The 14818-nt window shown below is 40.2% G+C and overlaps 1 protein-coding gene across 1 annotated transcript in view; it reads right to left on the bottom strand.

Annotated features, from left to right (window-relative positions):
* Positions 1 to 2690: 2690 nt before the first annotated feature.
* Positions 2691 to 14818, bottom strand: part of dnai4 (dynein axonemal intermediate chain 4) — a 110396-nt gene continuing 98268 nt past the window's right edge. The window contains exon 16 of the mRNA XM_073063158.1: positions 2691 to 2757. Coding sequence (XP_072919259.1) covers positions 2740 to 2757 — 18 coding nt within the window. The 3' untranslated portion in view covers positions 2691 to 2739. The remainder of the gene's footprint in view (positions 2758 to 14818) is intronic.

Here is a 14818-nt window from a genome sequence, read left to right as displayed (position 1 = left end):
GAGACTGGGCTTGTACACGCTGGAATTAAGGAGATTGAGAGGGGATCTGATTGAAACATATAAGATTATTAAGGGATTGGACAAGATAGAGGCAGGAAATATGTTCCAGATGCTGGGAGAGTCCAGTACCAGAGGGCATGGTTTGAGAATAAGGGGTAGGTCATTTAGGACAGAGTTAAGGAAAAACTTCTTCTCCCAGAGAGTTGTGGGGGTCTGGAATGCACTGCCTCGGAAGGGAGTGCAGGCCAATTCTCTGGATGCTTTCAAGAAGGAGCTAGATAGGTATCTTATGGATAGGGGAATCAAGGGATATGGGGACAAGGCAGGAACCGGGTATTGATAGTAGATGATCAGCCATGATCTCAAAATGGCAGTGCAGGCTCGAAGGGCCGAATGGTCTACTTCTGCACCTATTGTCTATAACTTTGTTTAGCATCCCACGGTCAGTACATGATCAATTGTTTAACAGTCATGTCAATTATCTCTCAGCGCAAGTCTAACTTTGTTTCCTGTTATCAGGACTCATAATTTATCCTCAGACACATCCTCCCTCCTGGTTGCAGGGGCCTAGTATCTTGTCTATTGGAGTTCCCGGTACTGCACTATCATCCAAGGTTATTCTCAACTTGCATCAGCAGTCTGAAGTCCAGCCGCTCCAGGGTGGTCAAGTATCCCATCATGCAGTAGTGTTCACCACACTTGGGTAAGGCAAAGGGGGGAGGCGCATGTTTTATGGTCAATTCTCTTTGGTGCTCCGATGTGGCGGTTATGTCGAACTCATGTTCCCCTGACTTGGAACAATCAAATGCAGAGCATTCTATTTGCCTCGAGAGTTCCCGCTCATGTTCCAGATGCAGCATATATACCACCAGCGGCCAATTATAAGCAAGCACTTGCAACACTGCATGATACCGTCTGTTGACAAGAAACAGCCCATCCTGATGCATTTCAAATTATAGTTGGAGACTTCAACTAGGCTGGTTTGAAGAAAACACTGCCCAGTTATCACCAGCAGATAATCTGTAGCATCAGAAGTCCCAATATTTTAGATTACTGTTACACTAAGATAGGGAATGCCTACTATTCCTTGCCCAGACCTTATTTTGGTAAATCGGATCACTTGACTGTCCTCCTCCTACCTGCTACAGGCAGAGCCTAAAAAGCAGGGCTGCCGAGATTACAACAACTAAGGATGGATGCAGGAGGCAGAGGAATGATTGATTACAGGATTGCTTTGAGTCAGTGGTCTGGGCCACGTTCAGGCATTCATCTATCAGAATCAGGTTTATTATCACCAGCATGTGTCGCGAAATTTGTTAACAGCAGCAGTACAATGCAATACATAATATAGAAGAAAAAAAAACAAAATATAATAATAATAGTAAAAAATAAGTAAATCAATTACAGTATACATATGTTGAATAGATTAAGATCATGCAAAAAACAAAAATAATATATATTTAAAAAGTGTGGTAATGTGCAAGGGTTCAATGTCCATTTAGGAATCGGATGGCAGAGGGGAAGAAGCTGTTCCTGAATCACTGAGTGTGTGCCTTCAGGCTTCTGTACCTCCTACCTGATGATATCAGTGGGAAAAGGGCATGCCCTGGGTGCTGCAGGTCATTAATAATGGACGCTGCCTTTCTGAGACTCTGCTCCTTGAAGATGTCCTGGGTACTTTGTAGACTGGTACCCAAGATGGAGCTGACTAAATTTACAACCCTCTGCAACTTCTTTGGGTCCTGTGCAGTAGCCACCCCCCACCCCCATACCAGACAGTAATGCAGCCTGTCAGAACACTCTCCATGGTATATCTATAGAAGTTTTTGAGTGTATTTGTTGACATACCAAATCTCTTCAAACTCCTAATAAAGTATAGCCACTATCTTGCCTTTTTTATGACTGCATCGATATGTTGAGACCAGGTAAGATCCTTAGAGATCTTGACACCCAGGATCTAGACATCTGAATGACTACACTGGGATTGTAACAGACTTTATTAGACGAGTGTGTCCCCACAAAATCATTCAGGGTTTACCCCAATCAGAAGCCCTGGATGAATGATGAAATCAGACATTTGCTGAGGACCAGATCAGAGGTACTCAAGTCCGGAACTCTAGAGTGCTACACGAAGTGCAGGTGTGATATCCAGAAACCCATCTCATGGGTGAAGTGGAGATTCTAGACCAAACTGGAATCAATGAGGGATTGAATGCTATCATCTCCTATAAAATTAAATCAAGTGACATGGGAGACAGCAGGGCTTCACTTCCAGATGAGCTCAATGCCTTCTATGCTCACTTTGACCATCAGAACATGGAGGAACCATCACGAACCCCGCATCTCCTGATGATCCTCTGATCTCAGTATCTGAAGCTGACATGATGGCTGCCTTCAGGACGATGAATCCAAGGAAAACATCCGGACTAGACAGGAGACCTGGCCATGCAATGAAGATTTGTGCTGCCCATCTGGCTGGTGGGTACACTGAGATTTTTAACCTCTCACTTTGATAGTGTTGGTACCCACCTACTTCAAGTAGGCTTCAATTTTACTGGTGCTCAAGAATAGCCTTCTTCAATGTCAGTTGCCCAGTTGCACTTACTGTACATCCACAGTGAGGAAGTGTTTTGAGAGGTTGGTATTGAAACATATCAGTTCCTGCCTGAGAGGTGACTTGGATCTGCTCCAATTTACTTACCAGAGCAACAGGTCTACAGCAGATGCCATCTTGGCTCTTCACTCACCTTGGAACATCTAGACAGCAAAGGTGCATACATCAGGATGTACTTTATTGATTACAGCTCAGCATTTAATACCTCAATCCTAATCAATAAGCTTCAAGACCTTTACCTCTTTGTGCAATTGGATCATGGATTTCCTTACTTGCAGACCCCAGTCAATTTGGATTGACAACAACATCTCCTCCACGATCTCCATCAGCACCATAGGGCTGTGTGTTTAGCCTCCTGCTCTATTCACTCTACACCAATTACTGTGTGGCTAAGCACAACTCCAATGCCATATCCAAGTTTGCTGATGACACCACTATTTTGGGCCAAATTGAGGGTGGTGATGGATCGGCATATGAGAGGGAGATTGAAACTTTGGCTGAGTGGTGTCATAGCGACAATCTCTCACTCAATGTCAGTGGGACCGAGAAACTGATTATTGATTTTAGGAGAGGGAATCTAGAGGTCCATGAGCCAGTTTTCATCAGGGGATCAGAGGTGGAGGTGGTTAGCAACTTTAAATTTCTGTTACTATTTTGGTAACCTGTCCTGGACTCTGCATGTAAGTGCAATTGTGAAAAAAGCACAGTAGTGCCTCTGCTTCATTTGGAGACTGTGAAGATTCAACATGACATCCAGAACTTTGACAAACTTCTGTGGATGTGTGGAGGAGAGTGTATTGTCTGGCTGCATAATGGCCTGGTATGGAAACGCCAATGCCCTAGATTGGAAAATCCTACAAAAGGTAGTGAATTTGGCCCAGTACATCAACCCTCCCAACCAATGAGCACATCAGAAGGTTGTGAGAATGTCGAACAAGCTGACAGCACAAGTGGTGCATGTGAGCTCGATTTCAACATTTAAGAGAAGTCAAAGGGCCTGTTTCTGTGCTGTACTTTTCTATAACTCTACGACTTTTAAAAATAAATCCTCCTTGCACAAATTATAATATCTTACCATCCAAGGAAATGGGTCTGACGTTTGTGTTTGTCTTAAAATCAAAGTAATTTAAAATCTACAAGTTTTCACAATATTATTTCATTAACAATGAACTTCCAAAATCTTTCTCAGTCAACAGATTATTTACCTATTCAGATGTGAGTTTGTAGAATGAGATCCACCCACAGAAGCATCAGTGGATCAGGTCTGTCTTTACATCTCCTGTATCATTGAAGTACAGGTTGTTACCTTATCAGACCCATGACTTCATTCATTCCTACAGTTACACACCCTTTAGGAACTTTTCCATCTCTATCATATCACTTCATTCTGGTCCTTCTCCTTGTTCTTTAATTTACAATATGACAAATTGGAGATTTGTAGATCTTTTTAACATCAGTTTGGTTTGGATTCTTTAATTCTGTTACAACATTGAATTTTAAACAACTTTTCTGAGTGAAAAATGTGTCATTGTATAATGCTAAAATACAAAAACAAAATACTGTTAGTTGCTGGAATTCTTCAACAAGTCAGGCAGCATCCATAGAGAAAGGAACATAAGTTAATGTTTCAATTTCTTATCAGGACCTTTCATCTGAACTGGGAATAGTGAGAGAGCAAATCTGAGGATACATTGAAAAGGGGAAGTGAGAACATAAGAGGGTGAAAGGGTGCTGGATAAAAGAGATCAAATAACATTATGTGATGGTGCAAAACAAAAGAAGATGGTTATCAGTGAATAAGGAGTAGACTGAATGAGGTATATTTGTAAGATAATTATATAAAGTTACCAGAAGGCTATGCAGCGAATATTGGAAATCTGATTTAAAATAGCTGGTATCTGAAATTGAATTGATTGTTCCATGTAGAATGTTGTAATGTGCCTGGTTAGAAGTAGTTAGAAATATTGTTTATCCTTCTTGGAGCGGTCTAGGAGGCTAAAGAAGACAAAGTGGAGTTTGTTGCCATTTGCACAAGTACGTGTATGCACAGGTGCAAGGTGACTAGACCCCTAGCTGATTTAACAACTCCAATGGCGTAAAGTAATTCACATAGATAGTATAAAAGCTTCTGAGAACAGATGTTTGTGATGCACAATATCCACAATTGTTGAATGATGGAACATCTACGCCACTGCAGATAACAGTGGGGAACTTTTCTTGATTTCTGGTGCAAGACATTTCAGCTGAGGACATTGGATGTCTGGTTTTGTTATACATTTGGTCAATGCAAACAAGAATTTTTCATGGTTATATCAAACCATATCTCCTAAACAACCTATGATCTGCTGAGAATACTGTTTATTTACACAAGAATCATTTTAATTTTAGCATTGTACTGTTTGTACTTTATATTTTATGATAGCTAGTGGAGATTGATTTATCAATGTCGACTATATCTTCATATTCATCTGCTTCTAAGAGGGGGAAGGCACTCACTAAAGATCCTTTCCAAATCCTCAGGCTCCAATCAAAACTCTTCTGCATGTGAACCGACATCTGTCTGATATTTTCTTCTGCATTGAACCATACTACCCCATACACTTCTCAGGCATTTAGATTTAACCATGTACTTTGGGTGCATCTGGTCAATTTCAATAATTTCTTCTCACTTATGCAAGAATTCTGCATTCCTCCAAGCAACTCTATGTGAAGGCAGCTCAGATAGAACGCTCTATTTCTTCCCTAGGGTGAAGGATTTTTGGGTGGTGGCAATGAGTGGCTGGCTGAGATCATCTCAACCCGGTTTTAATAGATACCATCTGGACAGACAGTGCATCATATAGTCAGATTCCCATTTGCCACCATCCCACTTCCCAATCCTCCAATTCACCTTCTCAAGGCATTACCGTTGCTGCTCCCTAGTGAGTGCCCACACACAGCACCTTATCCAATTTACCTTGCCATCTGCAAGATCCCTATCTAATTTGTCCTTTAAATGTTCTTATGCTTCTGTCTGCTTCTCACCCATTTTTCTGTCTCTGCAGGTGTATGAACTCTTCCTTGTATTTGTCAAGCTCTATTTGTACATTGTACAACCATTCTCTGTATTGGCCTTTTATTCTATGGCTCTGCCATTTTGTGAACTATATGATTCCTGCTGTGTCTGACGCTTTGTTTTCTCTCTCAAAGGTACATGAGATAAAATGATCCCTGCTTTATCTCCCTTCCTCTTTAATTCCCTTTTCCACCAGTGGCAACGCTTCTCTGGGCTCCAGGTCTTAACCCACTTGGTTTTGTCCATCCCTATTCAAGCTTCGCATGCTGGGGTATCATCTGTCCTAAGGTGGACGACACTTCAGCTGATATCGGGTTTGATTAGGCTAATTAACAACATCCCATTATATGTATGTTTGGCTAACTCACTGTCTCTCTGTCTTATCCGTTTTTTGTTGGAATAATACTTACCTTGTGGAGTGATTTTTGTGTATTTTCTGACATCCAAACAAAATAAATTCATGGATTCTACAAAAATAGAACTCATCCATTAAATGTACTGTTGGTTTACACAACTCTCTTTTTAATTTCAGCATTAATTACTGCTTGTGCTTTCTATTTTAAAGTAGTTCATGGATACTAATTCTCATTTCTATTCATTGCTTTTATATATTAAACTTTGACTATTGCTGCTTTTCCCTAACACCATAAGACCTTAAGACATGGGAGCAGAATTAGGCCATCTGGCCCATAGAATCTGCTCCACCATTCAATCATAGCTGATCCTTTCTTGCCCTCCTCAGCCCCACTCCCCATAACCTTTGATGCCGTGCCCAATCAAGAACCTATCAAGCTCTGCCTTAATACACCCAACAACCTGGCCTCCACAGCTGCCTGTGGCAACAAATTCCACAAATTCAGCACCCTCTAATTAAAGAAAGGTCCACATCTCAGTTTAAAGTGGGCGCCCCTCTCTCCTGAGGTTGTGCCCTCTTGTCCAAGATCCCCCACCACGGGAAACATTCTTTCCACATCTACTCTGCCGGGCCTTTCAGCAATTGAGATGATCTTTCAACAATGAGACCCCCCGATCCTTCTAAATTCCACAGAGTACATTCCCAAAGCTATCAAAAATTCTTCATTTGATAACCCTTTCATTTCCAGAATCATCCTTGTGAACCTCCTCTGAACCCACTCCAATGCTAGCACATCTTTTCTTACATGAGAAATCCAAAACTGTTCACAATACTCAAGGTGCGGCCTCACCAGTGCCTAAGAAAGCCTCAGCATTACATCTCTGCTCTTGTATTCTAGACCTCTTGGAATGAACGCTAACATTGTTTGCCTTCCTCACCACCGACTCAACCTTTAGGGTGTTCTGCACAAGGACTCCCAAGTCCCTCTGTATCACAGATTTTTGGATTTTCTCCCCATTTAGAAAATACTCCGCACATTTATATCTACTACCAAAGTGCATGACCATGCATTTTCCAACAATGTATTTCATTTGTCACTTTCTTGCCCATTTTCCTAATCTGTCTAAGTTCTTCTGCAGCCTATTTCCTCAACACTACCTGCCCCTCCACCAATTTTCCAGTATTTGGTTTTAGATAATATGTTTTTTATTCAACCCAGCCTTAATGTGCATGTGAAGCTGTTTCATTTTTCTTGAAGAATGGGAGATCTTCTGATAAGTCCCATTAAACCAACCACAATCTTCTTGGTGGGGAACTCAAGTATCTCCTTGCAAATGCCACTGATGGTGGATTTCATAGCAGACCATAAGCAATGGACACAACAGCTCTTCTCTGTTGGGAGTTGATAAAATGTGTGGGTTCCCTTCATTGCAGTATTTTACTGCTTCAATACTGATCCTCTTGTGCAACAATTCTGTTGATGCTGACGTGTTTGGGCCAGGTTAACAAATAATCCAGCTGATTAGGCACCAGTCAGCCCAGCCCATAAGTGTCTGCTACAAAATGCGTGAAGGGAACATTTTTGCAGCCCCTCTCAGCAATGATATAAACTATCCTGTGCTTGGACAATGGGTCTTTCCATGAGACCTGGTGTTACATGGTAAACTGTAAATTAAACACCGTAAGACTGCAAACACATTTGATTTAAGTGTAACATTTAAAAGTGCAAGGATATAAAATCCAAATGCAGATTAATAGTGAGTGGAGTTAGTGGGTTTGCTCTTGCTAGGTCATTGGACTAAATACCTCTCTCAATGCTGTGCTCTTTCTATGATACCCTGATTTCTCTCTCAGAACACCAGCACAGACGGATTGAGTCAAAGTGCTTGTGACTATGTTGTATGTTATTTATTAGCCTACTATGAAAACTCATAACTTGGGGTGGTTCTTGAGTTCCCATGTGACTACCAGCTAGCATGATAGAAAAGGCAAATGAGAAAATATGAAGCCATACTTCCAAAGATACAAAAATAATGCATTCTTTTGTATCTACAAAAACAATATTACTGCTTGCTTTCCATATAAAGTTAATGATCTGATTTTGGAACTGCTTTGGTTGACTATGATTCATGTGCATGTGTGTGCCTTCTTGGGCTGTAATTAATTGTCACAACAATTTAACAAAAGTGGAAAAATATAAGGTGCTAAATTAAGAACAAAGCAGACTACCCAAAAAAGAAGTGATGATTTTGAAAAACAGTATTGATTACATGAGTGTGTTTGGAATTAATACCTTTAAATTTAATAGTTCTAGTGTTAATTTTCAAGGAAAAGTAAATTGATGCTGGTACTGTGAAATCATTTAATGTTTTAGTAAATAAACTCATAAATTTTGTATTTAGCATCATGGTTCATTCTTTCTTTTGCTATCTCACTAAACTTTGCAGGGGTATCAGAAGTAAACAGCCGATGTAGCCCCTTGTTAAGGAAAACAGCCAATAATACTTTTGTCAAAATAGGACAAAAGCAGGAGGCAGAGACCTACATGACAATTAGTTTAATAACTATTGCTGGCAAGATGCTAGAACCAATGATCAAAGAGAAAAGTGCAAATCATTTAGAAAAACTGAATAATTATTAAATCTAATCTGCATGTATTCATGAGAGTTAAAATATTGACAAATTTGAATGAATTCTTTGAGGATGTAATGGGGAGAGTTGGAGAGGAACCTGTAGGTATAGTGTATTTCGATTTCTAAAAGGCATTTGACAAGGGGTCCAAAATTAAAAACCCATGATAATGAAGGAAGTGTGCTAGAATGGTTGGAAAACTGGTTGTTTTGTAGAAAACAGAGAAGAATAAATAGTCCTGTTCAGAGTGGAAGAAGGTAACTCGGGGATTATTGCAAATATCAGTCCTTGGCCTGCAGTTGTTGACTATTTGCGTTAATGGCCTGGAGCAAGGACCCCATGTAAGGTTTCCAAATTTGCCAATGAAGCAAAAATACATAAAAGGGTAAGTTGTGATAAGGATACTATGATTCTGCAATGGATATAAATAGACTTGGCAAAAAGACTGGCAAATAACATTTAAAAAGTGGGGAAGTATGAGATCTTGCACTTTAGTAAAAGAAATCAAAAGGCAGATTATCTATATGCAGAGATGGAGAAAGGCTGAGGGTTTCAGGTGTTTTAGTGCATGGATCACAAAAAGCTATCGGGTGTCTCCAACAAATAGTTAAGAAAGCAAACAGCATTTTGGCCCTCATTGTAAAGGTGGTGGAGTTTAAACATTTGTTTTGTAATTATACAGAGTGTGAGTGAAGCCTCATCTGGAATCATGCTATAGTTTTGGTTCCCTTATCTGAAAAACAATGTAGTAAAATTGGAGAAATTCATCAGACTAATTTCTGGAGTCCCGGCCAGTGGATTTTGAGGCAAGTGGCCCTGGGTTCAAATCCAGCCGGCTCCTTGCATGCTTTCCATCCATGCTGGGTTGAGCATCAAGCTAGCAACTTGGCCTTGTAAAAATGCTAAAGAAACAGCAAGGCTGCTGCGCGATGCGCCACAAGGCAAGAAGAGGAAAAAATTCTGGAGTGAGAGGGCTGTACTACGAAGAGAGTCTCAATAGTTATAGAGTTGTACAGCACAGAAATAGGCCGTTTGGTGCCTAAGCTATTCATCTACCTAGTCCCATCGAGCTGCCCCCAGACCATAGCCTTCCATACCCCTCCCATCCATGTATCCATCCAAATTTCTCTTAAATGTTGAAATTGAACCCGCATCCACCACTTCCACTGGCAGCTCATTTCACTCTCACCATATTCTGAGTGAAGAAGTGACACCTCATGTTCCCTTAAACATTCCATCTTTCACCCTTAACCCATGACCTCTAGTTCTGCTTGATTTTATCCTATCTATATCCCTCATAGTTTTATATACCTCTATCAAATTTCCCCTCATTTTTCTAAGCTCCAGGGAATAAAGTGCTAACCTATTCAACCTCTCCCTATAACACAGGTCTTCATGTCCTGTCAAAATCCTCGTAAATTTTCTCTGCACTCTCATTGACATCTTTCCTATAGATGAGTGACCAATAGTACTCCAAATTAGACCTCACCAACATCTTATACAACTTCGACATAACATTACAAATTGTAAATACTCAGGCATTTGTTTAGTTCTATATTTTTTGAGTTTGATATCTTGTATCATTGAACAAGGTCACCCTTGATTCTACTAAATAAGGGGTCTTGGCAGGATGTTTTCACTAGTAAGAGAACCTTGAACAAAGGATCTTAACTACAAGAAAGGAACCATTCATTTAAATTGAGGTAGGTACATTGTAATTTTTTTTCTTTAATATCTGGAACAGTGGTAGAAGCTGGACCATTTGAAGTATTTAAAGTTGATGGATCAAGGAATTGAGGCATATGGAGAAATGGCAAAGAAGGTGTCCAGACCAGCATATATCAGTTATGATCATACTAAATGATGGGCAGGCTTGAGGGGTCTGAGAGCCTACTTCATTTTCTTGTGTTCCTGTGTTTTTTTTTTGGCTTATTCATTAGGTTAATTAAACCTACAGTTCATGATAATCACAAGCCTGTTCCTTCAATCTAAATTTCAAAGAGAAGAGGTGTTATCTTTCATATCCTGGCTAGTACTTGATCAGCAAAAAAAAATGCATAATTTCTCCATCATTCAGCTGCTGTATTTTCTACATTAGCACAGCAATAACCTTTCAAAGCGTTATGTGTAAAACATTTGCGATATGCTAAACTTAATGGCAGATACTAAATAAATACAACACTTTTCTGTGGCTTGGTATAGATGCACCAATTGTTACAGTATCTTATGTAAGGTAATTAACCTGAAATATTCGCTAATTGTCTGTCCGTAGATGCTGTCTTATGACTGAGTATTTACAATATCATCTATTCATTCATTTAATGTCAGAGGGTCAATATTCTCAAATTCTCTACTTTTATAGCATAATAAAATACTATCCTCATAAATATTTTTGCATTTTTCAAAGACCATTCTAAATCATTTCTAGAACTCGTCACTTCAGTATAAACATCTATAAAACTTATTGCCATCGCAATGTGCCATAATAGTTAATATTATTCTGCTTTTGTCTTCCGAGGTGCTTATTTCAAAGAAATATTACAAATGCTTCAAGGTTTGGAGTTTACAGCCTTTACCCCTGCCTTTTCATAATTTGTTTTTCCTACATTAATCATTTATGTCTGAACTGCAAAATGATTTTTAAACATTATTAAAGTTATAGTAATAACATCTTGAATATTTCAATCCTTCATGCAAAGAAGTTTGACTGCCCTTAAGTTACTTCATGGTGACAGTTCTACAAATTTGATTGCTGTCAGTAATACATTTAGAAGTATATATTGTCCTTTATTTACGTTACTGGAGAAAGAAATTGTCAGTACTGAATAAAGACAAATTGTACACAAGATATATATTTTCAGTCATGCATGACACTGATTTTCAGGGTAACCAGTAAAGTTACTCATGAGACTCTCTAATATCCTAGTCAATTCTGTCATCAAAGATTTTCACTTCATTTTTTAACTCGTCTGTTTAGAAGCAAAACATATCGGAAGCATCTCAAAGATTGCTAGAATGATTAAACATTAATGGTGAATTGACATGTACAGAGTTGAAAGTAACACCTGTTCCTAAATCAGAAAGATATTGCCATTGTTACGTTCCCCAGTAACCGGGTAAATTTCCAGCAAAGATAGATGGGTCCACCGAAGCCTGATGCTACTATTTTCAAACGTTTTTTATTTATAAAGGGGCACAAACGTATGATTAATACAAAACATTCAGATCATATACGTCGTCACGACTCAATCTAAAGCACAGGTATAGTAATAATCAATCAGAAATAAGCTCTATCGTTGTCTAGGGGTAATGTAGATATATATTGTTTACTGGATATTTAAGTCTTTTTGCGGTCACTGCAGTTCCACCCGCTGCCGTCGTTGTGGTGTCGCGTTGGTGCACTTTTGTTAGACAGAGAGAGAGAGGGGGGATGAAAGAGTTACCCGACAGGTTTTCCAACCTGGAGGAGTTCGGTTTGTCGGAGCCTCGTTGGGGGAATGAACGCTCATCTGTGGCCTCCCCTGTAGCTAAGCCATTCTTCCGTTGTGGGGTCGCCAATCCCAGGCAAGGAAAAGACGCACACGAACCCCACCACCGGCTGTTGCTATCAAAACGCTGTCACAGGATCTCAAGCGCGTCTTCTGGTGCGTCTCGCGCCCCGCCTCAGCAGCCCACCTTTTATCTGGACTGGCAGGGTTGTAGATGTCCATCAGGGTGGGGGGGCGAGGCAATCCTTCCCCCATCACCCATCTCCCATTGCCCTGAGATTTTGCACGTAGGCCAGTTCCTTATCCCACAAAGGTGTCTCCCAAGACAATGGCTATGTCCGAGGCTTTTGTCTTGTTGAGCGACCAGCCCACATTCCAAACCGTAAGGCTCTCTCTCTCTCTTGCGATTCTCACAAAGGAGGGGGCTGAGGGCATGACACCATTCCTTCATTATTTTCTAAATTCTGGGAATTCCTACTTGACAACAGTATGAAAGTATCTTCATCAGCAGGATAACAGTGGTTCTCCACCATCTTCTCCAGGTCAGAGAGAAATATGAAGTATTTTTTTTCAGCTCATTCTTTGAAAAATATCTTGATAAAGCTTACCAGAGGTCATTGCCACTTGCAAGATGAAAGAGTACATATGATCAGTGAAAATGTACATTATAATCAGCACTGAAGAGTTATAGATTTACTTCACTCATGGGATTAGGAGAAGGCAGGAGTATCCAGACTTTACAACCTTGTCCAAATTTAAAAGGTCATTTTAATCAGATAGCATATTGTATTCTTATCAATTTTATATTAAGTAAATTGTTAGGTCCCCTCCCAGTAGTTGGTACGGAATGTAATAATCTTACATACACAAGAGCACACGATGCCCTTTTAACATTTCAATCTGTTTCCTATTTAATGTATTGAAGCAATATGATCAATTTTTACTAAGTTAAAATTTACCTTGAAACAATCAGTTGAAGATTTTAAATCTTGAAATATTTTCAAAGTAAAACTTGAAGAAATTGTTTGGGATATATCAGTGTTATAAAAGTTTGTTACATTTTTAGGTAGTTTTATTTTAATACTTTGATATATCTCTATCTGGGTGAAAAATAGTTCAAATATCTATTAAAACTCTCTATAACTTCTGCCATCTCCAATGAGATCCCACCACCTAGCACATCTTTCCTTCCCCCCCAACCCCGCTTTCCACAGGGATCACTTCCTATGCAACTCCCTTGTCCACACGTCCCTCGTCCCTCCCCACTGATCTCCCTCCTGGTACTTATCCTTGTAAGTGAAACAGGTGCCACCTCTGCCCCTTCACCTCCTTTCTCACTCTGGGCCCCAGACAGTCCATCCAGGTGAGGTGATACTTCACCTACAAGTCTATTGGGTTCATCTACTGGTCTGGCTTCCTGGATATTGATAAGGCCCGATGCAGAGAGGGAGATTGCTTTGCCAAGCACTGACGAACCATCTGCCAAAACAAGTGGGATCTCCTGATAGCCACCCATTTCAATTCTACTTCCCATTCCCATTCTGACGTGTCAGTCCATGGCCTCCTCTACTGCTGCAATGAGGCCACTCATTGGAGGAGCAATACCTTATATTCCATCTGGTTAGCCTCCAACATGATGGCATTAACACCTATTTCTCATATTTCCGGTAATGGTCCCCCACCTCTCCACCATCCCCATTCCTGTTTCCCTCTATCACCTTATCTCTTTACCTACCTATCACCTCACTGTGGTGTTCCTCCTCCTCCTTTTTCTTTAATGGGTGTTCTACCTTCTCCTATGAGATTCCCCCTCATCCAGCCCTTTATCTCTTTCACCAATTTCCTAGATCTTTACTTCACCCCCCAGAGTTTCAGCTATCATCTACTACCTCCCCTCTCCCCATCTTCTTACTCTGACTTCTCATCTTTTTTCCAGTCCTGATGAACGGTCTTGGCCCAAAACATCAACTGTTTCCTGTTTTCCATAGATGCTGTTTGGCCTGCTGAGTTCCGCCAGCATTTTGTGGGTGTTGCTTTGGATTTCCAGCATTTATAGGTTTTCTTGTGTTTGGTGTTATTCTGTTCCTTTAGACTACTCACATCACAGAAGTATTCGCATTATGAAAAACTGTTTTTGTAAATTTCAGAAGACTCAGTGCAGTGAGAAGGCCTATGTTAATAAATCTCAGCAAAAGCAGGAACTGGAATACCATGCACCCACTGATGCACTTCAATATGCAAATATGTGGTGGTTGATGAGGATAGAACTGAACTCAGTTATGTTACCCTCCATATCTGAGCCAACTCCTGAAATTTGCTTGTTTATCTATTTATTGACATACAACATGAAATAGATCCTTATGGCCCTTTAAGTGAAGTTGCCCAGCAACTCCCGATTTAATCCTAGCCTGGTCACAGAACAATTTACAATTTACACTGACCAATTAACTCACTAACCGATTTGTCTTTGGGCTGTGGGAGGAAACCGGAGCACCCAGACTACACCCACACATTCCTTACAGACAACACCTGAATTGAATTCTGAACTCCGACACCCAAGCTGTAATAGTGTTGTGCTAATCACAGTGCTACCATGGTGCCGGACTAGAAATAGTTTAGACCATTTCTAGTTATCCACATGTGAAGATAACTAGAAGTCGTAGACAGAATATTAA

The sequence above is a fragment of the Hemitrygon akajei genome, chromosome 12 (assembly GCF_048418815.1).
Source record: "Hemitrygon akajei chromosome 12, sHemAka1.3, whole genome shotgun sequence".
In the NCBI taxonomy this organism is placed as follows: domain Eukaryota; kingdom Metazoa; phylum Chordata; class Chondrichthyes; order Myliobatiformes; family Dasyatidae; genus Hemitrygon; species Hemitrygon akajei.
The sequence above is the reverse complement of the archived record's forward strand: the minus strand, read 5'-3'. Positions and strand labels throughout refer to the sequence as shown.